General features: G+C 35.8%; 1 protein-coding gene across 38 annotated transcripts in view; it reads left to right on the forward strand.

The window, feature by feature from the left end:
- The window catches only part of LOC113111932 (ankyrin-3-like), a 159,008-nt gene that overhangs the window by 94,639 nt on the left and 39,400 nt on the right, over nt 1-24,969 (forward strand). For 27 of the 38 annotated variants that reach the window (XM_026277165.1, XM_026277177.1, XM_026277185.1 and 24 more), the window contains 14 exons: nt 1,141-1,338; nt 2,536-2,634; nt 4,846-4,944; nt 5,431-5,529; nt 8,182-8,379; nt 12,598-12,696; nt 13,724-13,822; nt 15,904-16,101; nt 17,175-17,273; nt 18,679-18,777; nt 18,874-18,972; nt 19,347-19,442; nt 19,697-19,769; nt 19,884-19,943. In XM_026277165.1, coding sequence (XP_026132950.1) covers nt 1,141-1,338; nt 2,536-2,634; nt 4,846-4,944; nt 5,431-5,529; nt 8,182-8,379; nt 12,598-12,696; nt 13,724-13,822; nt 15,904-16,101; nt 17,175-17,273; nt 18,679-18,777; nt 18,874-18,972; nt 19,347-19,442; nt 19,697-19,769; nt 19,884-19,943 — 1,615 coding nt within the window. Of the gene's footprint in view, nt 1-1,140; nt 1,339-2,535; nt 2,635-4,845; nt 4,945-5,430; nt 5,530-8,181; nt 8,380-12,388; nt 12,492-12,597; nt 12,697-13,723; nt 13,823-15,903; nt 16,102-17,174; nt 17,274-18,678; nt 18,778-18,873; nt 18,973-19,346; nt 19,443-19,696; nt 19,770-19,883; nt 19,944-24,969 lie in introns of those variants that run through there. The other 11 variants (XM_026277167.1, XM_026277170.1, XM_026277178.1 and 8 more) reach the window with 4 other exon arrangements.

The raw sequence follows: 24,969 nt of genomic DNA on the forward strand, positions 1-24,969 counted from the left end.
CAAAAAAAATTGTTGTGTCTATACTCTTTTGTTATATGGAAAGGTGCAGATTGCACATTTTGCTATTGCCTTATTTGTCGGATCGGTTTTATTTATATAGCTATACAATACAGTTTGTTTTAAAGCAGCTTTACAGTAATAAACAAGAAAATAGCAATGTTAATGTTGCAATCACAATAGTGTCATTATTGAGGTTAATTTAGTTCAATGTTAATTTTATAAACAGACCTACAGTCACTTCAGTGTTGAATCAATTCTGTTCAATAACGAAGTCAGTGTTACAAATTTAGTGTTATTGTCCAGCTCAGTTCAGATGAAGTTTTGTTCTTTTCCAATAGTGTCATTGCAGTCAAATCTATAATAATATGGATATCTCCTTGCTGTTCATTTACAATGAGGAAAAAAGTCACTATCCAAATCCTTCACCCTTTCTGGTGGAATGAACTGCCAATCTTGAACTGCTGAGAACATCACAAATTTCAGAAAGCAACTGAAGGCACACCACTTCCACAAGCACCTAGCCACCCCACGCCCATAAACCAATGCACTTACTGTACACACACGCAAAAACTGCTTTTATTACTCTTGTAAGTTGCTTTGGATCAAAGAGTCTGCTAAATGCATGAATGCAAATATTACAAATTGTCTTTGAAACCTCGATTTCTAAACCAACTTTTTTGTGTGTTCTAGTAAGGGTTAGTGACAAGTGAATGACATCATTTTTGAATGAACTGTTCCTTTAAGTGTATGCAGATGTGACATTATCATTTTTTCCTCTGTTTTTCCATTGCATCAATGAACACTTTCCTGGAATCTGAAAGCAAAGCAAAACACGGTCACAGACTTCTCGCCAAATTAGATAATATCCCAGGCGATTAGTGTCACAATGGAGCAATTGTTTTAGTACAAATAGGGACTCTCTCACTGTTCTTTTACCCCAGATGTCCTTTTGCGGGGGGATTATGGCTCTATTAGATTTTAAAAGTTTACATTTGCTTCTCTGAATTCTTAGAAAGATGGAAATCTGCTTTAGATTTGATGCATATGTGATTCCTACACACACACAAAAAAAAGAATAGAGAAGTGAAAGTTCTTCAGTTATTTAATTTCAGCATAACCTAGATTGTTGTGTTTTAACAGAACGGCCTTTCACCTTTGCATATGGCCACGCAAGGAGATCATCTGAACTGCGTTCAGCTCTTGCTTCATCATGAGGTGCCCGTGGATGATGTCACCAACGATTATCTGACAGCTCTGCATGTCGCTGCACACTGCGGACACTACAAAGTTGCCAAGGTCCTTGTGGACAAGAAGGCCAATCCTAATGCCAAAGCTCTGGTGAGTCTTGAGTTGATAAGTATAATGTTTCTGGATCAGTTTTATTTTTTTTTTTTGATCCTGTCTAACAAACAAAATGCCTTAATCATAGTCTCCCATAGCCAGACCTTTTGACTATAGGCATAAGGCTGGGTGCACTTTACAACATTTTGGCCAAGAACCGTCCACTTAAAGGTATAGTTTACCCAAAAAAGAAAATTCTGTCATTTACTCATCATCGATTTGTTCCAAACCTGTATGAGTTTCTTAAAGCTGTTGAGCACAAAAGAAGATATTTTAAAGAATGTTGGGAACCAAACAGTTGATGGTAGCCCTTGACTTCCATAGTATGGAAAAATTCTATGGAAGTCAATGGTTACTGTTAGACAACATTCTTCTTTTGTGTTCAGCAGAAAAAAGAAAAAAGAAACTTTTAGAGATTTGGAAAAAGTGGAGGGTGAGTAAATGATGACGGAATCTTCATCTTTGGGTGAACTATCCCTTTTAATAGGGATAAGAGACCACCTAACTCACATTGCGTTAAACATAAGATTTTAAAGTAGGAGACCTGAAATACAACAGTATTTTTCTGTAAAACATTCTCCAATAATGCAATAATGTATTTTTAGTTCTTATGTTTTTTACAATTTCATTTTTTACAATCTGCAATCAAACAATCAGATGTTATTGTAGTTCAAACCTCAACTCTGAATAGCTGAGAGAAATGTTGATTAAGGAAAACCTTCTACTTAAATGTGGTCACTGAAGTAAAAAACAGAGCTTACTCGTCGCATAAAATCCCGAATTCCTTTTATTTCCCCCATTTGGCTTCCACCTTAGATGGTACCCTCCAAATTTTATTTGTGAGCACTTGGAGGGAAGGTCATGATATGTAAGATGTTTTGTTTCTGCACAGCGCCATGGCGATCTGTAAAAAGCCTCTTTTGGCAAACAGCGCGGTGAATACTATCATGCTCTGAAGTAATGGTTACAGAACGGGCGTGTCTCCGCAGTTTATGAGGGAAAAAGGAAGGAAGAAAGAAAACTGTAGAAAGACAAGTCTGCCAAGAATTGAGCAGCAGAAGCCACGTGTTTTCATTCGTCTGGAAACAAAGCTCTGTTAACTTCTCAGTCATCTGGTTACAGGCAGAAAGCAACCAGATTTTCATTAGTAAGCTGGAGTAAAAGCCACCAGAATCTCTTTTTCTCTCTCTGTAGAATGGTTTTACACCACTTCACATTGCTTGCAAGAAGAACAGGATTAAAGTGATGGAGCTTCTGCTGAAACACGGAGCGTCCATTCAAGCTGTGACTGAGGTGAGTGAGCAATATTTAAATGTTTTTTCTCAATACATTTGCAGAGCTTGCTTTATCATGCACTTTAGCTACAGCTTAATTACTCTGAATGCAAGAAACTTTGCTTATGTTTTTGTAAGAAATGTTGGTTGTGTGTGTGTAAACCAGATGTAGCAACCATTATAAACTGGGCTCCGAACCGGTTCAAGGAATGAAAACGAAAACTGGATATGAACGAAATTTAGACAGAAACAGAAATTAAATATAATTTTGTAGTTTCGATCAGAATCGAAAATTTGAAATGGCTATTATCCGGTTAATAACGTTATTTTATCGTTACATTTCATGTTTGAAATTTGCTGTCAACTAACAATTCACACAGTACGGCCTGCAAATATGATGCTGACGGATCCAAGGAGTGAATTTTCGGTTCATTGACGCAATCCAAAGTTCTTGAAAAAAAAAAAAACTAGACGACAGAAAGTAGTTTTCTTTATTTTACAAAAGCTTTACAGTTTGATTTATTTGACAGTTTATTTTGCAAAACTTTTGAATGATGTCTTGCTTGTATGACAATATCGCGCCGGCGCCTCACACACACAGTCACAAAATATTTTTGCGACATTGCAGCCTGTTCATTATCATAATAAAATACAGAAGCATATAAAAAGTTCAGCGTGCCCACCACCTCACTGTGCCAATATAGCCGATGTGAAGGATGATGTTTTACGTTGATGCGAGTGAAGTACAAAACCTAGCCTTTGATAAATAATATTTCATCATCTAGATACATCACATTTGGATTTGTGTCGAATGAGAGAGGCAAGCATCAGTTTCACCTTAAATTAATTTGTTTATGCATTGACATTTTTAGCTCATAGCCTTAACTTGAAAGGATTTGTTGTGGAGAGAAACTAATAATTGTGTTTGTAATGTTTTTAAACATTTTGCTTTGCCGGCATTTTTGCCAACTTTTTTTTGCCTTCGGCTATGTTTTTTTTCTTATACAAGTAGTTTTATATATATATATATATATATATATATATATATATATATATATATATATAAAACAATGCAGCAAACATTTTTATCTTAAAAAATACTTTCATGTTTTTAATGTTTTAGTAGCCTACATTTGGCCAAAATCTAGAAAAGAAGATGCTGTCTTGGCTGTGACTAAGCAGCAGGTTAAGATACCAGATTCTTTTTGAATAAAGAAAACTCTGAACTTTATTATTATTATAAGCATACTATAGACAAGTGAAATTGTTGTAAAAAAATAACATTCTTAACTAGTATTTCTTCTTCTCAAACCAGTTGAAATGTTAATAATACAGAGGAACGCAGGAGCAGAAATGTTAAATTATCAATTCTGCTCGGAGTGAACTGATTTAGTTATTTATTTTTTTAAGCCCTTATTATAAATGGAGGGACATGTCTCCCTCACTTTTTAGCACATAATTAATTTAAGGTTTTATTTGGCTTGTATATGATTTAAAGGACTATGACCAGCCGGCTGCATTTTCAGAACAAGCAAGATTTCGCCCATTTCCTGCATTTCACCAATCAGCAAAATATGAATGTAATTCACCTAAATTCATGAGCAAAATTTATAAGGTTTATAAAGTGTCTCTCCTACTTTTCCAATTGCTTCTCTGCCCCAGATGGAAATATTGTGCTGTTAAATGAGATTACAAAGCCTGTTTTTGTTTCAAAAAAGTTTGTTTGCAACTTTATAGCTCAAAATTGTCAGTATAGAGTGGCTAATATCTGCCAACTCTATCTTTATATCATGTAATTGAATTTATTAATTTATGTTCGACAGTCAATTTATATCTTGCGATGTGACTTTAAACATCAAAACTGCTACTTAGTTTCTTATAATTTCGTCTGTAAACACACAATGTGCCTTTATCTGACATTGTGGCTTTTACATTTTTTAATTTAAATCTTGCAGTTGTTTCTAGTCATTGTGACTATTTCTTGTAATTGCAACTTTATATATAGTCTCTCACAACTTCAACTTTATTTCTCAGCTTTATTTTATTTAATCTGATGCAGAGATGGGTTTTCATATTGTGCAATGAAGCATTTCACAATGGAGTTAGACGTAAAGTGTTTCAATCAGATATGCTGTTAAAAACAACATGTGTGTTTTGAAAGGAGGTTAATATTTGCTTTAGTATGCCGTTCCCAGTGCTTCAAAGCTGCATATTTCTGTGTCTCTGGCAGTCTGGACTCACGCCGATTCATGTGGCCGCTTTCATGGGCCATGAAAACATTGTGACTCAGTTGACAAATCACGGAGCGTCCCCTAACACGATGAATGTGGTGAGTACAGCCGTCCACAAGCCCACCAGCACCAAACAAACTGTTTCCTTTAAAACAAAACATTTTAGCGAAGCCCCAGACTCCAGCCATGTTCCTCTCTGGAACATGTCATTGCTTGCCACATTGGTTTGGTCTCCCGTTTCATAAAGCCTTTTAGGGTAATAACAGTCTCTGTCCATGTGCTTAAACACACGTCTGACTGCAGGTTGGAGCTCTTTAGTCTACTGTAATTAGAGTACAGTCAGACTGTAATCATGCTTGACTGTTCCCCATCAGACAGACGGTGGGCCAACAGCGAGCCACTGTTACCGTAGAAACATGCTTTAAGCTTTGTTGGGGTGCAGCCCATCGAGAGTCAAAACAAAGAAAGCAAGACGGTTTGGGAAGAGGGGCAGAGTCTGATGAAAGAGCTGTGCACACACAAAGGCTTACAGTCCAAACACAGTAGTACCTTTTTTCCAGAAGCTTCCTCTGTGTGTGTTTTAGAGGGGAGAGACAGCTCTTCATATGGCTGCCAGGGCAGGACAGGCAAACGTGGTGAAGTTCCTGGTGGCGAATGGAGCAGATGTGGACGCTAAAGCCAAGGTGAGTGAGAGATATGAATCTAAGAATGTGCTGCTTTATTGGTGTTTGCAAAGAGAGTAATTTGAATAAAGCCACTACCCTTCGTGTTAAAGGGCAAAAATTCACTTTTAAATGTTGTTTGAATATAAATGTGTGTACACAGCCACCTTATAATGATAAAAATCCAGCCGCTCCTTTTTAAAAAATCTTTATAAATCATAAGCAGTGTCTCAGAACAAGCCGCCATATTTTACAAGCCCCACCCATAACTGTTGACGGACACTGCCGTATTAGCAGAGACCCCGCCCTGACTGAGCCACACACAATCCGCCATGTTTCTCTTCAAGCTCATTTAAAGTGAGAAATGTCTTATTATTGGAGCTACAGATATTATTCATTCAAGAGCAGAGTGATTTTCGGTTTTTATTATATTGTTTGGGTCAAATTGTCAGCGTAGACAAGGTTCTGTATATTACACTGCTATCAATTAATATACAGATCTAATATAAACATGTGATTTCTTTCTGGATATATACCTTCACAAACATAATCAACTGTGTTTTTGTAACTTATGTTTGTTTTTTAACATAAACTTGTCTGTATTTGACAATTTAAGCGCAATAAGATATGAAAGAGTACTTAGTTTAGTACTCACAAGCCGTCTGATATAAGCTTGTGATGTATGCTTAGAATGTGTGTGCTCAAAAAAAAACTTACGTATATCATTATTTTAAACTGATATGGTGCGAAAGACATGATAATCAAAAACAAGCAAAAAAAACAACGTTTTTTGCATTTAAAGAGACTTGCACAAAAACAGCATGTTTCTGGTTCCTCTGAAAATAGGCATTTTAAAAATGATATAATACAGTAAATGATGTGCGGGGTATTTTGAGCTGAAACTTCAAAGACACATTCTGGGTACACCTGAGACTTATTCAATAAATTTCAATACTTATTGAAATAAAACTACTGTATTGTAAGTGGAGTGTAACATATTTATGTACATATATATATATATATATATATATATATATATATATATATGGTTCAATGACGTAATGCCTAAATTAAAGTTACAAAGTTAAGAACTGGTTTAGATGCATTAAAAGATACCATATATAAAAAGTACCTCTCCCACATATTTACCAACTTTAACTTTTCAAAGAACATTAGTTATTTGTAATTTTTCTGTTATTCAAAGTGTCAAAACATCATGTATTTTAGAATCATTTGGAATAGATTTGTATGCATTTTGGGTCATTTTAGGCTGTTTATGTTTTATCTTTGTACAATATGAGAAAAATAATAATAATAATAATAATTTAGAGCATGTAATTTTAGTTTGGTAATGCTCGCCATAGGCAGCATGTTAATTCTGACCCTGCAGTCAAGTGCAAACTCGTAATTACCTACTGTAAGAGAGATGTTTATGATTTCATATCAAAACCTGAGCCAGCAACCTCCTGCTATTCTAAAATGACCCGTCGCAAAGACCCGCCCTTAATTATTGTTGCTACGTCCAACAAACCATCCGACAAACCATGGCACTTTTATGCCACACATCATGTTCTCATGCAGTGAAAAATACATCACGGAGCAAGGAAGACACTGACAATTCAAAGTTCATTTTTTTTTTTTTTTTTTTTAGAAATTCAAACAACAAATACTGTTTTGTGGCTTTGAATGCATCGTGACAGTTCCCTGTAGCACCTCAGTTTAAATCGATCATCTCTTACTGGTTATTGCACAAAATGAATGTGAATGAACATCAGAAGGTGTCTTGCTTCAACTGCGAAAAGATGTCAATACACACTTTTTTTTCAAGTTCAAGATTAATCTACTCTCCTGTCTGGTTTGTTTGTCATTATGATTTCTCAGATTGCCTATTAATCAAACTTCTAGTGAATGGTCAGTTGAGCAGCCAAGATTGGGCAAAGTTTAGAAATAACTGCGTCTAAAAAATTGACTGCAGTTAATGCCATATGCTGCACTTTTCAAACGTTTCTTTAAATAGATTTTTAATGATATAAGGTCATTTTTTGTGTTATTTGGAGTGACCACTCATCATGCGGTGTGACCAATAGTAGCAATAACTGTATTAAATAAAAAATACATCATCTAATTTCTGTGGCTGAAATATGAATCTTTGCTACAGTATGCTTAAGTGAATGGTATTTTTAAAACATTTTATCACTATATTTTATAGTCTGTTAACTATATTTAAGTAGTCAACTCTGGAATTATATCCTCTGCTTTGCACTGTGCCTAACAACACCCTTGCTCTCATACCTTATTGCTTACATATGCTATACATGTTATATATAAAAAACTTTCTACATGACTAAACAAGGCTTGTCATAGCACTTATATTTGCTCTTTTGGTGGTTTCGATTGCTTCTACTGTCCTCATTTGTAAGTCACTTTGGATAAAAGCATCTGCTAAATGACTAAATGTAAATGTAATGTAAATTTAATAGCAATGGAATGCAATGCAGTCAGTCTATACTAATAGGAAACAGTTGCCTGTTTGCTTGTGCTGACATGAAGACTGTTAAAAGTGCCCTGATCTTCTATGGCATTGCCTCATTGATTTGAATTCTGCAGTTCTATACTAAATGCTTAATACTAAAAAGGTCTAGCATCTTATAGCCTCTGTTTGTGTGTGTGTAGGATGATCAGACCCCGCTGCATATATCCAGTCGTCTGGGAAAACCAGATATAGTCCAGCAACTACTGCAACATGGGGCTTCACCTGACGCCACCACCACATCTGGATACACGCCGCTCCACCTGGCCGCCCGTGATGGCCACAAAGACGTGGCTTCCATACTGCTCGACAACAAAGCATCTCTTGGCATCACTACCAAGGTCAGTCACACCAAAAAAGCTAGGCAATTTATAAAACTTGTTGCTTGTGGTCAGATAATCAGAGAAGATTTGGCTGCCAACTAGGCTATTTTTAACCTCTTGATACTTTTGTTTACATTTACTACTGTAGACTAAACTCTCGGGAAGAAAAGGTATGGAAGCTGTCACTGGGATGTACCATTTACCCTTTAGGTACTAATATGTACATTTTGAGTAACTTTAAGGTACTTACATAAATGCACCCTTTGTGGGTAAATAAGGTAAAAAGTTGTATCCTGTGAAATGTACAACCAGTGATAATTATTGTATCTTTTTTCTGAGAGTATACTGTCTGAAAATGGAAATGAATGTTGACAAATTATACATCTTTTCAAAGATCTAAGGATCTAACAATGTTCAGTAACAACTGTTTTGCAATACATTGCAAATGACATATAAAAGACTTAAAACCTTTTTATCATGAGATGAGTCCAGTCGTCACACTAAAGAAAATTGTGCACAAAATTATGAGCATACAGTGAAAAGCATCTAATGGCACTTTTATCCACCGAAAGTGTTAAATTTAAGAAATATTAATTGATTTGATTTTGCTTGAAAGATTCATCCTCCCTCTTTGTTCTCCCAGAAATTATGCAATCTGCACAGGATATGCTGTAAAAATGGGATCTTACTAGACTCTCACAATTTTTTTTTAAATTAAATTATAGTAGTAAAAATTTATATTGGCAATATAACATTTACTTGAAATATAAATTTGTATATTTTCATTTATTTATTTATCTGAATCTTTTTTTAAATGTTTTTTGTTGCAAAAAAAAAGAAAAAAGATGAGGATTAGCCTGTCAATAAGTCCAATTTCAACTTTCTTTACCAATTAACACTGTTTCAGGAAATACATACAACACAGGAAAGAAAATCAAAATCACAAATTTTAACAATCCCTTGGTCCTTGGTGTTCCAGTGCATCATATTTCTGTGGTATATTTAGTTTCAGAAATGTATTTTATTTCAGATAGGCTTACGCTGATGTGGTTTAATGAATCAATATAGATTGTACTTTGATCGCACTATTCCACTGATCCACCTTGTGCTGTTTAGTGTGTCCTGCTGCTGTTGTCTATGGTCCGGTTCCACTCATCGTTTTTAACCAAGATTGTTTGATTACATCCATTCCACAAGATCGCCACCATTTTGCTTTGTCTGTGCCTTGTTATGGGATGTTGATTTCTATTTATGTGGTTTAATGGAGTGAACGGCCCTCTCCCTCATCAAGCTGCTGTGTTTGTAATAAATCAGTAAATGATTTAAATTACGAATAAATTGAGCATGTGGGCTGCGTTCTGCTAACAAAGTGTTATGTTATATCACTGAGACAGGAAGCTCTTTCAAATTATTAAATTAATTATTCCATAAAAGTAATCACAGTAATCACTATGCAGATGTGTGTCTTGCCCTTTACTTTAGAATGGACAAGCCTAACCCAATCTACCGAGAAATTACATAACTGAATACTAAATATGCTACATTAGAGTAAGTTATCTATATTATTATTATAAGTGCCTGCAAAAAGTGAGGGAATTGCTTGTGGACTGAAATGGTAATGGTATGAAATGGTATGAAATGGTAAAAAAAAAAAAAAAAAAGTAATTTCCTTTTTGACAAGTACTCTGCTTTCTTCCAAAAAAAAAAAAAAATGCTTTCAGTACAAACAACTCATCATGAAAGCTCTCTGTGTTAAGATCGGATAGTTAGATAGATATCCCAACACTAATACACAGCCGTTCATCAGTGGAATAAATCATGCATCCTGACACATTCTGTTTTAGCATTTTTCACACAGCAGTGTTAAATCACGGCTTGAATGTAAATCAGTGTTTACTACTGTAAATGTTTTCTGTATGATATGCTTTACATCTCCACCGTGAACATTTAAGCTGACCAAATCAAAGTCAGTGATTGCTTTGCAACTCTTGCACAGTAAAGAAAGCTCATCTCATCCATCACAATAGCTCACCAACCTGCCTTGCTGACGGAGGATTTCGCTAGCTGTATGCTGTTATATTTCCATTAGATGTTACAAAATGCTTTTATGAAACAGCATGATGTTGACATCATGTCCATTATTAAGGAACATCTGATGATGTTTAGGATCACTTGGAGTTGCTGCATGTGGGATGTATTAGTTTTTGGTGTTTATTCTCATTATGTTACTGAGCACAGGGCTTTCATTTCTAAATTTTCCAGTGAATAAAGGTCCGTGGACCAGATCAGTACTCGCCTACACTCAAAGTGAAATTTACTTTGAAACATCTGTCAGATTACATGGATAACAAGACATCTCTTTTCTCTAGTCAGGAGGTACACAGGCTTTACATTAAAGACCTTATGTAATGGCTTAGCAATTGCAGTTCCCTTTACTGTGTTGATTTAATGTATTTCTTTCTGAAACAGGAAGTTTATTTTGTAAATATCCAAGAGACACTATAATGAAAAAGTGGAAACTATGAATCTTCAGAAGAGACTATACATCTAAATGTGTATATTGCTTAAAGCAATACACTTGTTTAACTTTTTGTCGTCCAATAAAAGCACAGTGGCGCTGAGCAGCTATTTTCTAGCTGTAGTAATAAAAGATTCCCCCAGTGTCCCGCTGTGTGATTGGGATAGGCATATACGAGACATGCATCTCTGAGAAGCTGCCAAGTGTTACAGTGTGGGAATGTGCTGTGGAAGGACAGTGAATTAATGATGTTTTCCATGACTCCATTCACCGCAGAGCAGAGTTTCCCTCTGATAACAGCTGTCACTGGATATGTTTGTTCTGTGTCTGTAATAATTGTTCAGGTTAGAAAGGTACAGGGTATGCTCCAGATCAACTAAACCTCAACATTTTCCAGTTTCATAAATGCCACTTAAAAACCTGAAAAATTGAGGTGGCCCTAAATTTGAATCGACGATTATGGAAAAATATGGTTAATAAACATAATTTTCTTTAAAGTTAATCTGTTTAGTTAGAGTAAATCTAATAAAAAATGGTCACATTTATTTATATTATGTTTGGCATCATTTTCATGTCAGCTATTAATAGTAGTCATATATAGACATTCATTGGCCACTTTATTTGGTACACCCTGCTAGTACCAGGTTGGACCCCCTTTTGTCTTCAGAACTGCCTTAATTCTTCATGTCATAGATGTTGGAAAAGTTCCTCAGAGATTTTGGTCCGTATTGACATGATAGCATCACGCAGTTGCTACAGATTTGTCGGCTGCACACCCATGATGTGAATCTCCCATTCCACCACAGCCCAAATCTGCTCTATTGGATTGAGATCTGATGCTCGTTTGAACTTCTGCACTTCGTCTACACCACATCTAGATGCCTAAATGAGTTTCTGCCATGTGTTTGGTTGATAAGCAATTTGTGTTACCAAGCAATTGAACAGGTGCACAGGTACTGTACCTAATAAAGTGGCCGGTGTGTGTGTGTGCTCTTGTTTTTGTGACATATCAGGACACAACTCTGTATAATGACATGGGTATGACACAGCTATTACAAGGACAGGGTGACTTATGAGGACATAACCCATGTCCCCATTTTTCAAAATGCTTATAAATCATACAGAATGAGTTTTTTTGAGAAAGTAAAAATGCACAAAGTTTCCTGTGAGGGTTAGGGTTAGGGGTAGGGTTGGTGAAGGACGATTGAATATACAGTTTCTACATTATAAAAACCATTACGCCTATGGGATGTCCCCACTTTTCACAAAAACAAACGTTTGTGTGTGTGTGTGTGTGTATGTCTGTGTGTGTGTGTGTGTGTGTGTGTGTGTATACTGTATATACTGTACTGTAGATATATAGAGATATATAATGCATTCAGTAGATTAATAGATAGGCTACTGCTTTGTTCAAACGGCTTGTCTTGTGTAAAACCAGACTGGTTACAGCAGTGTTGTTTCTTTAGCTGGACAGAAGTTATTCTTTAGTATTACAGAAGGAAACTTGTGCAACACAGATCAGTTTTTTTTCTCAATGTCAGTTACAATTTTTCAACCCCACCCGAAATAATTTTTGCATGTCAAAGTGGATGACTTGTCTCTGAATATTCTAGTGGGTACATTTCTTTTTTTCTTCTTCTTTTGGTTATTATTATTTTTTGAATTCAGTGTCTTCTAAGTGTCATCTTTGTTTCTAAGTATGTACTCTGTCTTTGCAGAAAGGATTCACTCCCCTGCATGTTGCAGCCAAATACGGGAAGATTGAAGTTGCTAAATTACTGCTACAGAAGCGAGCGCCACCTGATGCAGCTGGAAAGGTAAAAGTCTATATTTTTCACTAATTGTTATAGGTTGATGATTACAACCTATAATGTACAAGATTTATAGTACGAGTCTATATCATCACAGCAATTCTTCGGTCTCTGGTATGTTAACACTACCACGGTAAGAAATTAAGCATCTTTCTAAGCATCTGTTTAAAGGGATTTTGGATGAGAGACATTGGCATTGGACACATTTAATCAGAATTATTTGTGTAATGCCTACAAATGGTTACATTTTTTTCCCAACTCACAGTTTATGCCCAATTTAATTTTACAAAAAGAAGAAACAGCATCCTTATGCTGGCTAATCTTCAATCTGACATAAAGACAGAAGTATAATGAATGTTGGTTATCTTACAGTTCACACATAAAGTTAACTCTCATTCCAACTCTCATGCATTTGCATGTGTATGAATGGAAGTGAATGAAACATAAAATCAAGCGTGACTGAACCATTAAAACCTAAAGAAATTAAAAGCAGTTATATGCATTTTAAACATCAATTTCATAGGGTCTTTAATAAATATAAACAAAATCATGTGCTTAATGTTAATATTTTATAAAGCTGCTTATAAATACACATGCCTATTATCATTAAAAATGTAGTCAGTGCAAAGTAAAATGAAAAAAAAAAATTATAAGCACACTTATGTGTCTGCAATCATCTGCAAATTTATACATTTATGTATTCAGCATCTTTTACGTAAGAACTTCCTTTAAGAAGTTGTTTTACATATATTCTGTATCATAAATGTTGTAAAACCATCTGCTGAATGTCTAACTGCAGACAGCTAGTCAATGCTTTAAAAATTACATCTTCCAGATGAAAATAGCAATTTGTTTGCTATCAGGATGCATTCCAGAGGTTTCATTCACTAAAGTGTTCAGGCTAAATTTATTCTTCTGCAATGTCCAAATGTAAAAGCTGATTGATTTATGACGGCACCTGTTTCACACACCCCGTCTCTGAGCTCTTGGTTAATAATAGCTGTATATCTTTGTATGTATGTATGTGTTTTAGAGTGGACTAACACCACTGCATGTTGCTGCACACTACGATAACCAGAAAGTGGCCCTCCTTCTGTTGGACCAAGGAGCGTCTCCGCACGCTGCAGCGAAGGTATCAGGAAACCCGCACACACCGCAGTTTCTCAACTAGTACACATACATTTCATCCAAATGCAACCATACACACACAAATGATGAAGAAACATGGCTGCAAACCAAGCAGCTGCACATGCTCACACAAAACCACCTCCACCCCGCATTCTTGATCATTTTCGTCATTTCACTTCTAGTCCACCCACTGTAACCGCAGAGGATGGTAAGCTTATGCACATTTTATTGCTTTGAAAAAGGAAATTCTTGAAAACTTATGTACTTGATGGTTGTAGATGAAGCAACAAACTCATTTACATCTTGGATGGTAAATTCTCAGGAAATGTTTATTTTTGGGTGACATACAGTATTCTTTAAAAGGGATAGATGTCCCAAAAATTTAAGTTCTGTCATTGCATACAGTTTCAACCTGATTGACTTTATTTCTACAGCAGAACACATATTTTGTTCTTTTTGGAAGTTGAAAGTCATTGGTCGTTCAGTGTTTGCAGTGTATGTAAAAGAGCAGCATGAGCATTTTTCAAAATAACTCATTCTATGCACCACAGAAAAAAGAAAGTCATTCAGGTTTGGAATGACGTGAGGAATGAATAAACGTTTACAGAACTTTTTGGAGTGAATTACGCATTATCAGTCTTTTTTCCGTCTACCCGTGCACTGGGGTTTGTCATGATTTTTCTCTGATCTACCAGTCAGTTCTGTAATCTCTGAAGGAATTTTTTGCAAACTACAAAAGATAATAATAATAATAAAAATAAAACATGAATAAATGCTTTGATCAAGATTCAGCTGGTTGCATTGAAAACACCATCAACGGAAAAACATGGTCTGGATTCATCTGTAATAAAGATTTAATGTAGACTCTGTTCTAAAGCCTAGAGAGCTGCCTCATTATTTACTGCCTACACAGGCAACTAAACCTTCGAAGGAAGCATCTCAACCGAATTTGAACATCAGCATAGGCAATAACTTTTTTGAAAAATATTACACTGGACTGATGTTAGCATGTGGATAAGGTAATGATGTTACAGTGGTAAGAGACCCAAGAAATGCTGTGTAAATTTCTCCGCCTTTTATCAATATTTGTCAATATTGAACAAATTATCCAGGATCTCTCTCTCACTTAGTCAATCTTGGATTTAAATTTTTTGTGCAGGGCATTCTGGAATTGACTTTTCTGTGAATTATATTGTGTATGTGATTAATTTTTCTCAGAGTTTGGCCAAAATAATTTCTTTAGAGGCAGCATAATCCATTTTTTAACAGCATTCGTGTCAAGAATAGGCCGATGATGTCATCTACAGTACCTAGGCTGCTCACTATGTTTTGGAACAGAGCATAGAGATCTGGAAGTGTACAGTTCTCTCATTGTCTTAATTCTCAAGCCTATGTTTAATAGTATCTGTCATGTTTTCCCCAGTTTTTTGTATGAACTTGAATAGAGAGTCCATGTGTTCATGCTTTTAAACTGTTTGTGTTGTTTTGTCCACCCTGAAAGAGATCAATGTAAACCCTAAACAAAGTACAGTGACCCAGATACTGCCTTTGTTCCTCCACAAATAATAGTTAGATCTGGCATGTGCATGCACAAACTGACTTGTGGTTTGGATGGGACTGCCGTCCCTGGACCTCACTGGCAGACACCTTAGTGTTCGCTACAGCTATTAAGAAACAAGATTGTTTTCTTCACTCAGACTGCTTTTCCCAACCTTTTAACCATCATTCCACTCTCAGTCTGTGAGGTTAGAAGCAAAGCGCTGCTGTCAACATGTTTCTCTTTTACAAATGTCATAAATCTAAGGTTTTAGTGTGGTTATAGTGGTTTGGCAGCATGCAAGCTAGTGCTGTGTAGGACTTGGACATATGTCATACATAAATTATATATATACACTTTGATATGTTTCAGTCCTTTCTCAACACTGAATGTATATCTTCCAATCCTCTATGCTATTTATACATTTTAAAAATTCAAAGGCTGTTCAGGGAGTACATCCAGGACAAGCTCCCGCATGTTATCACTCATATTTGGATAGCCATAGATATTAATTTATTATGATCTCCTTCGCTTGCTTTCCCTAACAGAATGGCTATACTCCACTGCACATAGCCGCCAAGAAAAACCAGATGGAGATAGCGACCACACTGCTCGAGTATGGAGCTGATACCAATGCCACAACACGCCAGGGCATTAGTCCTCTCCACCTGGCGGCCCAGGAGGGTAATGTGGACATGGTCACGCTCTTGCTCGCCCGTGAAACTGCCATCAATCTGGGAAACAAGGTGAAAAAGATAGAGGCTATTGCACAATATTCGCCATTATTATATTATTTTTTATTTTATTTTATGTTACATGTTCCCTTTTGGTAAGGAAATGGTGTCCATGAAGTCCTTGCAACCATAGAAAACCCTTAGTTTTGACATAATAGCAAAATTATTCAAATTATACTTAAACAAAATCCAAAATCCAATGAAAGCTGACCATATTTATTCCTTGACACACACACACAAACACACACACACACACATATATATGCTTATTTTTTGCCCGATACAGATATTTAAAAACAACTATTGGACGATTCCGATACTGATAACCGATATTGTTCAATCGCATAAAGCAGTTCTTAAAAACAATCGGTATTTGAACGTTGCTGTTCCTGCATTCCTCTATGAAACTGGTATTAAAAATATTCATTTATTTGTGGAAAATACTTTGTCATCTAAAGTAAATGTATGTTTATTTTATACATTTATTTTTTAATCCATTTCAAATTTCTTAAATATTAATACTAATAAAAAAGAAAATTATATTGGCTATCGGCCCCCCTATTTTCCAAAATATCATTATCGGCATCGGCATCAGTCAACCACTAGTTGTCACCAGTCACCACTAGTTGTCACCAGTGTCTATTTATGGTTATATTCAACTCAGCCATAAAAGGGATAGTTCGCCCAAAAATGAAAATTCTGTCATTACTTACTCACCATCATGTAGTTCTAAACCCATAAGACCTTCGTTCATCTTCGAAACACAAATGAAGATATTTTTGATGAATTCTGAGAGCTCTCTGACCCTCCCATAATTAGCACGATTAACGTCCAGAAACGTAGCAGTGGACCTTGATCATGGTAATTATATTGCTGTCTATGGGAGGGTAACTTGTGTTCCGAAGATGAACGAAGGTCTTACGGGTTTGGAGTGACATGAGGGTGAGTAATTAATAAAATCATTTTCATTTCTGGGTGAACTATCCCTTTAGGAAAGTGTTACCTACAGTAATTTATGGATGCTTAATTTATGCATGATGTGTCATATTTATGTCACTAAATTGGTTAATGAATATCTGTGTCAGAGTGGACTGACCCCTCTTCACTTGGCGGCTCAAGAGGACAAAATCAATGTTTCAGAAGTGCTGGTTAATCATGGTGCCACAATCGACCCAGAGACTAAGGTAATGACCTCACAAACACAAATTGAGTTTCCATATTTGATGTGGACATTCCATGGGCATAGTGTTTTTCATACAGTACAGACTTTATTTTCAATCCCCTTGCCCTCACCCTACCCCTACTTCCTGCATTTCTTGTTTAAAATGTTTTTTTAACTTTGTATGATTTAAAGGCTTGTTTTCTCATGGGGACCTACATTTTTTTTTTCTATATTTACTGGTGTAACTATACTTGTGGGGACATAATGTAGGGAATACCAGGACACACACACACACACACACAAATATTACACTGTAAAAGCAAAATAAAGGCATCTAACACTAGCTTGCTCTATTCTTTTTCTATTCTATCTTTTTCTATCTAGTTTTCTTTTTATTTATTATATAATAATAAAAAAACACCATGTGTACTACGTAAAGCCAACTGAGACTTTTTATAGCACTTGCATATCATTGCTCTTTTGTTGATTTATATTGCTCCCATTGTCCTCATTTGTAAGTTTTTGGATAAAAGCGTCTGCTAAATGACTAAATTTAATCTTCATGGTTTAAAACTTTCACCATAAGTAATGTTTCTAGAGCAGAAAATCAGCATATTACAATTATTTTTAAAAGGATCATGTGAAACTGAAGACTTTAGTACTGATGCAGAAAATTCAGAAATCAATTAAATTTTTTAATACATTCATATAGAAAATAGTTACTTAAAATTGTAATACTATTTCAAAAATGTACTGTTTTTACTGTGATTTTGATCAAATAAATACACAGACGGACAGATAGGTAGATAGATGTGTGACACACACACATCTGCGCATGCTATGTCTGGCCATTCCCTCATTGGTCAGTCATGTATAAACATCGAGCGACCCCAGCTCAAGGTCGTTCAGCACGGCTCTCAGACGGTGAGAGAGTGAGTCAGACAGCAGCACACAGATCAATACTCTACAGCACAATGACCCTCACTGAGCACAGGGAATGAGGCAGAGGAACGACAAAAAACAAGTTCATTAATACCCATGTGTGGCATTTAGCAAAACATGTATTCTAGTGGTGAATTATCACCTCTGTTGAGACCCGTCCTCATAGTTACTGTTGTACAGAAAAGTAAGGCTTTACAGAACATCCCATAAGAATGAGCCAAACAAATGACTTTGAACTTGAATTTTTCTATTCATATTATATTATAAAAAAAAAAACTATCCAAAAGTAATGACTAAATCTCAAAAAATTACTATCGGTTATCAATTTTATATGTGAAAAGCCAATGAATACAGTTAAGTGTGATCGTGCTATTAGATATGTTAAGTCATTCTTTGAATATTCATGGTCTTTTTATGTGTGCATAATTTATGTGCTTGACTGGAAAAGAAGTCTAAGAGTAATGTGTCTCTGTGTTCTGGTTCAGATGGGATATACGCCCCTGCATGTGGCCTGTCACTATGGCAATATAAAGATGGTGCACTTCCTCTTGAAGAACCAGGCTAAAGTCAATGCCAAAACCAAGGTAATGCTCACAGAAAGCAGTTTGCAGTATACTTGAGGCTTAGGAACTACATTAAAAACTACTACATTTTAAACTCACTTTGTCTCTCATGTTCAGAACGGATACACACCTCTTCACCAGGCAGCTCAGCAGGGTCACACACACATCATTAATCTTCTGCTGCAGCACGGAGCCTCTCCCAATGAGCTGACAGTGGTGAGTGTATCACAACAGCACAAGCTCTTCCAAACAAGATGCGCAAGTCATGTTATGAAGAAGTTTGCTGTTATTTTTCTGAGCATTCAGACTTTTTATAGGCCTACATCAAAATAGCAGACAGGAATTTCCTGGGAATTCTTCAATTTTTCATCTTGCATAGGCATGCATTACTTACGTTTTTACTGAAGCAAATATAAAAATGTTGTCCCTGTGATTTATTATACTGTAAATTGTGAATGTAATAAATGGCATACTATATATTGTGTATGTAATAAATTGCATAATAAAACATAAAATGCATAATAAATTAAAACATATATTTATTTATTCATTAATTTAATTAATCTTGTTCTTTTCCCCTTAACCTACAGAATGGAAACACTGCCTTAGCTATTGCCAGGCGCCTGGGTTACATCTCTGTGGTTGACACGCTTAAAGTCGTGACAGAGGAGACGCACACTACTGTGGTGAGGGACTTTGTGTCATAACACTTTCTGTTCCACAGAATACCGTACGCCAGGTGTTATTGTGCTTCAATATAGTGATCCTCAGACAGCGGATCCCAGCACAATAGTTGGTAGCAGGTCTGTTCTCATAGAGTCACAGATACAGTAGATTAGCTATATGCTAATAATATGAGACATACTTTATATTTGATGCAAAGCAAAATGAAGCCACATCAACTAATCATTTTATTTTATTTTTTTTGCTGTTTTTGCAGACGGTGACGGAGAAACATAAATTGAATGTTCCAGAAACAATGAATGAGGTTTTGGACATGTCAGATGATGAAGGTAAACAAGCTTTCATATGACTCTGGTCTATTTTTGTCTTAATGTAAGTTTTTTTTTCTCTCTTCTCTCTTCATTTACATATTATTTCTAACATTTTTTATTTAAATTACACAGTTCGTAGAGCCAATGTGCCTGAAATGCTCAATGAGGACTATATTTCAGATGTTGACGAAGGTATCTCTTATTTTGTGTGGTTTGTTCTTACAGCACCTGCTTGTTTCTTTCTTTTTTCATGTTTTCCAGCTATCTTCTTCTTCAGTCTTTTTTCTGTTATAGATTCTTTTCACAACATGGCTATCTCTTGCTGGCTTTGTATTAGTCGCTAGGCTACTCTTTATGAATGTGGAATTCTTCAATATGCAAATCTCTGTTGGCTTGCATGTATCAAATCTGGGGTTTTGCTATTCTATTAACAACTGTATGTGTAATTTCAATTTCACACATACTCTCCATGGAAATCCAGCCTATAAGTGAAGCATAGTTTTCTTAAGAAGTCTTGGCCGTTAGATATTTCGATAGACGTTTCTTTGGCTCAGTCGGTTTCTGTTTTTGCAGTTAGAATCCACAGAGCTTCAGTGTAAGTTAGAAAGATTGAATAGAAGTTTTCCAGTCAGTTCAATTTTGTATATCTGTTTATTTCATACTGTAACATGATGGTTATGAATGCATTTACCGTATTTTCCGGACTATAAGTCGCACCTGAGTATAAGTCGCACCAAAAATACGTCATGATGAGGAAAAAAACATAAGTCGCATTTATTTAGAACCAAGAACCAAGAGAAAACATTACCGTCTACAGCCACGACAGCTAATGTTTTCTCTCGGTTCATGTCAAATTAATTTTGATAAATAAGTCGCACCTGACTATAAGTCGCAGGACCAGCCAAACTATGAAAAAAGTGTGACTTATAGTCCGGAAAATACGGTAATACTTGATAAAATTCACATCAAGGATTAAAAATGGTTGTTAGGGTGTTGCTGTGTGGTTGTTAGGGCATCGCTTTGCCGTTTCTTACTTGTGCAAAGCAAAAGAATCCACCTTCTAGTCTCTATGATATGTTGGTCACATTACGTTGTTTAAAGCTGTACGTAACATGCTGTCTGAAACCTTCAACAGTTCTGACGTGGTGAATATAGTTTATGCTTATGTGTAACAAGAATACAGCTCTCATTAAACCAGTGTGTGTGTGTGTGTGTGTGCTGTAGAGACTGGAGCATGGTGTTTAATTACTGTGAACTGATATTCCTGCATATTCCGAGGTATAACTGGCATAACACACATGGCTTCTTATTTACATACTACACCCCTGTGCCCTGAATACACATGGTCACATGAATATAACCTCTACATCCCGCATTTATTTCCTGAATGAAAGTGTCTCCTTTACATTTTCTTTTAGCTGGATGACTAAAAAAAATCGATGAATCAATTCTGCTTACAACGCCAGTTGGCAATTGAATGCAAACGTCTGTTTGGCATAAAACCTTTTGCCATGGCTGACGCTGCTCGCTTTTTCCATCTGATTCTCTGGCTCTCTCTCTCTGGCAGTGTGAAAGAGCTCAGCTCTGTTTATCCGGGCGTGAGGTGCAGTACTAATAACTCAGATGCCAGGCAAACAGCACCAGTATCTTACATTTAAAGTCCATGTTTACGTGTTCTTTAGCACATGCTTTTATCTATCAATAGAAAATCCAAACTGAACATATTTATTTTGTTAATACCCATTTTCTCGATCTTATTGAGCGCAAGTTATTGCAACGTGTATTACATAAAAAAAAAATTCAATCAAATTTTTTCTGTAATCTTGAGTCAAGGTGTTTGAGAAGCTTTAGCATTCGTTTCACTCTGATATGCAACACTGAAAAAGTGAATCATTGAATTTACTACATTTTTTAAGGTAAGTGGTTGAAATCAATTTATTTTACATAAATTTAGTTAACCAACTTTCAAAATATTTTTTTTTTTCAGTTAAATGTAGCTAAAATAAATTGTTTGCAACCGCTTACCACAAAAAAGTAGTATAACTTGTTTTAATAAATCATTTATATCATTAAGCCACATATATAACTTGGTTCTATTTATCGGTTGTTGATTGGATTTTGAGATGTGAGCATAGCACTCAAAAGTGGAGGGAAGATGAACGTGAGCTTAAAGCCGCGTTCACACCAAGACCGATAACTATAAAGATAACGATATTACCGTCCACACCAGCGAACGAAATCGTCTGTTTATTCTGAGCGCACGTGCGTCTGCCGCTTTAAATCTTCGAGATCTTATAGCAGAATGGATTCCGATTGGATGTCAATGTTTGTATCGTTCATCAGCTGGAAAAAAATCATTCTGAAAATTATTCCAACGGTACTGTTTCTCTATGCCTTTATCGTTATAGTTAATATAGTGAAGTTAATATAATATATTATTTAGTAATATAGTATATAAAATAGTTTAATATTGAGAACGATTTTTAGAACTATATCTTATCTATATCGTTATCTTTATAGTTATCGTACTTGGTGTGAACGGGCCTTAAGTCTTGCATACATAACCAGAGAGAAGTCAGTAGTTTTCACTGGAATGTCTTATGCATTCTGAGCTCAAATAAATAAATAAAGTTAAAAATGTAACATATGCATTAAGAAAATAGTGATATTTCATTTCATGCCAACTTTAAAATTGCAGGGATTATTAACAGGTGTTGCAATGGGTTCAGTGATTCTGGAACGGAACAGGAGTTTGTGAGTTCCTGGAGTTTATACTCTGGCAGCTCAAGAACGCTGTTCCTGGGGGGCCGCGGTCAGGTGGCAGGCGGTCTTTTTCCATTGCTCTCCCTCCTTTTTTACTATTTGTTCTGCTGTCTGTAGAAGGGCTCTTTTGTTGTGCCTCTGTTTAGCAGGGTCTGATTACACAGAGCACCTCGGCACCAGCACAAATTACCATAGTAATACGCCCCTTCCACTTCTATTGTGTCCCACCCCAGCTGGAGGATCTGGGGCATGAGGAATGCTGCGATCCGATCACCACACTCGCTCCCGCGATGGCCTCACACAGATCAGACTCGCGCCGGCCCCTTGCTGTTTGAACGTCCTGTCAGGCTGCAGCAGAGGGGTGTGTGTGTGTGTGTGTGTGTGTGTGCACAGACAGAGGCAACTGGATCGTTTCAGACACTGTGGACAGGACCGTATAGTGGACATGTGGAAGTAATCGTGCCGTTTGGAGTTTACCGGATTGAGGAAGTGTGGCTTCTGGGAGTGAAAGAGGACAAAGAGGACCTGTAAATAATTTTAAAGCTGATGTTGAGATGAAGGATGGATTTGGCTGGTCAGTGTAAGAAGTCTTGTTTATAACAAATGGCTGTTACTGATTCAATCACGCTGTCCAAAAAACACACCACACAATAGTTTTAGAAGTGGTAGGGAAGCCGAAGTGTGAGAAAGGATATCTGTGTCTGTGTGTTTAAGTTTACTTACAAAACTGTGACCAGAAGTTTGCTTTAACCTTTTCGGGACATTCTTAATGAAAGTAAATGTTCTTTTTAAGTCTGTAAAACGTCTAATGATCTTGGTAAAAGTTCAAAAGTGTGTGCTGTGTTCACTCACCACTTGTTGGAATAGTTTTGCTGACCTGTTAACTTGTGATAGTGCTCAGGGTGCTAGTGAATCGCTTTATTGTGTAAGAGGCAGAACAGATTTGGGTTTCTTTTTAGGACATTTCACAATTTAATTATTGTGTGTTTGCTTGAAAGAGAGTGAAAGTTTCAGTTCACTGGGGCTGATTTTGGGGGGAGGTGGTTGGCTCTGTGAATAGCAGCGGAGTACAGGGGGAGGAGGGGGGTCGATGGTGGAATGCTGTGTTCCCCAATTTCTCTCCTAACATGCATTCACAACATAGTTGAATGTGTGGCCCAATTATGGTTTTTATGTAAACATTATGTGACGGAGCTGTTTTGTGAATGACAATGTGAACAGAAACTAATTATGTTGATTCTGGGCCACTTCAAAAAGTGCAAAATAAATCTGATTCAACACTGGCTAGAGTTTTTCTAAATCTTTAACCGTAAATGTTTATGAATTTATGCCTTAAATTCAGACCAAACAGACAATTGACATTCAAAAGAACAAACAGACATTTAGACTTTTTGTTGGTTTGTGTATAATTTAAGCTATCAATTCCAAAAAAGTAAAATGGTAACGTAAATTAACTGGTCAAAAATATTATTTATATTATTTAAATGAACCAAGCTACAGTATATACATCGATTTATACATTTAAAAAAAAATGGGTGAGAATATTTGTTACAATGTAGTTTTACTGTTAAATTGTTTATACTTTTATACTCTTTCTTTCTTTCTTTTTTAACTGATTGTTTTTTAAAGAAATGTAGGATTAAATGTTTAGTCATTTTTGCAATTTTAGGTATATACTCACATTTGTTTCTTTTTTATTAGATTATTTTACATTTTTGTTAGTGTACAAAATGACATGATCTATTTGTGTGCTGAATTATGATTGGTCATATTTCTTGTGGTTATATGTAAATATATATGACCTGGTCTTTTTGTATTATAGTATTATGGATGCCTTTAGATCAAATAATTTATTCGTTTTATTATATATTATACAGAAACCTATAATAATTTTTTATTTAATATATATCTTGTAATCTTATGTAAAATATATTTATATAAATGCTTACATATATTTATATTTCTACTGTATTTATGAGAAATGATTAATATATATATATATATATATATATATATATATATATATATATATATATATAGATATAGATAGATAGATAGATAGATAGATAGATAGATAGATAGATAGATTTAATATATATTTTATTAGTAGTAGTTTTAGCATTGTAGGTCATGTGTAAATTCTCCTCAAAATTCATCAAATCATAATTGGGTGCTTTTTCTTGCTGCGCGACCCTAGCCTTCCTCTTCTTTTCTCTGCATTCTAGTCTTCCTCTCTCTGCTTCTGTGACCCACTTCACTGCTGCTCTGCTGTAGTGTCCATTAACTGCAACTTCTGAGGATGGATGGCCTGTTTGAATCTATCTTGTCAGGGATGCATATTAAAAACAGATTTATGGTCACCATGAGCGAGCTGCAGGCTGCAACATATGGTCTTGATGTTCTCTAAGTGCTTTGCTTACATTTCTCGACTTATAATAACGTAATCTAAACAAAA

Source organism: Carassius auratus, chromosome 12 (genome assembly GCF_003368295.1).
Source record: "Carassius auratus strain Wakin chromosome 12, ASM336829v1, whole genome shotgun sequence".
Taxonomy (NCBI): Eukaryota; Metazoa; Chordata; class Actinopteri; order Cypriniformes; family Cyprinidae; genus Carassius; species Carassius auratus.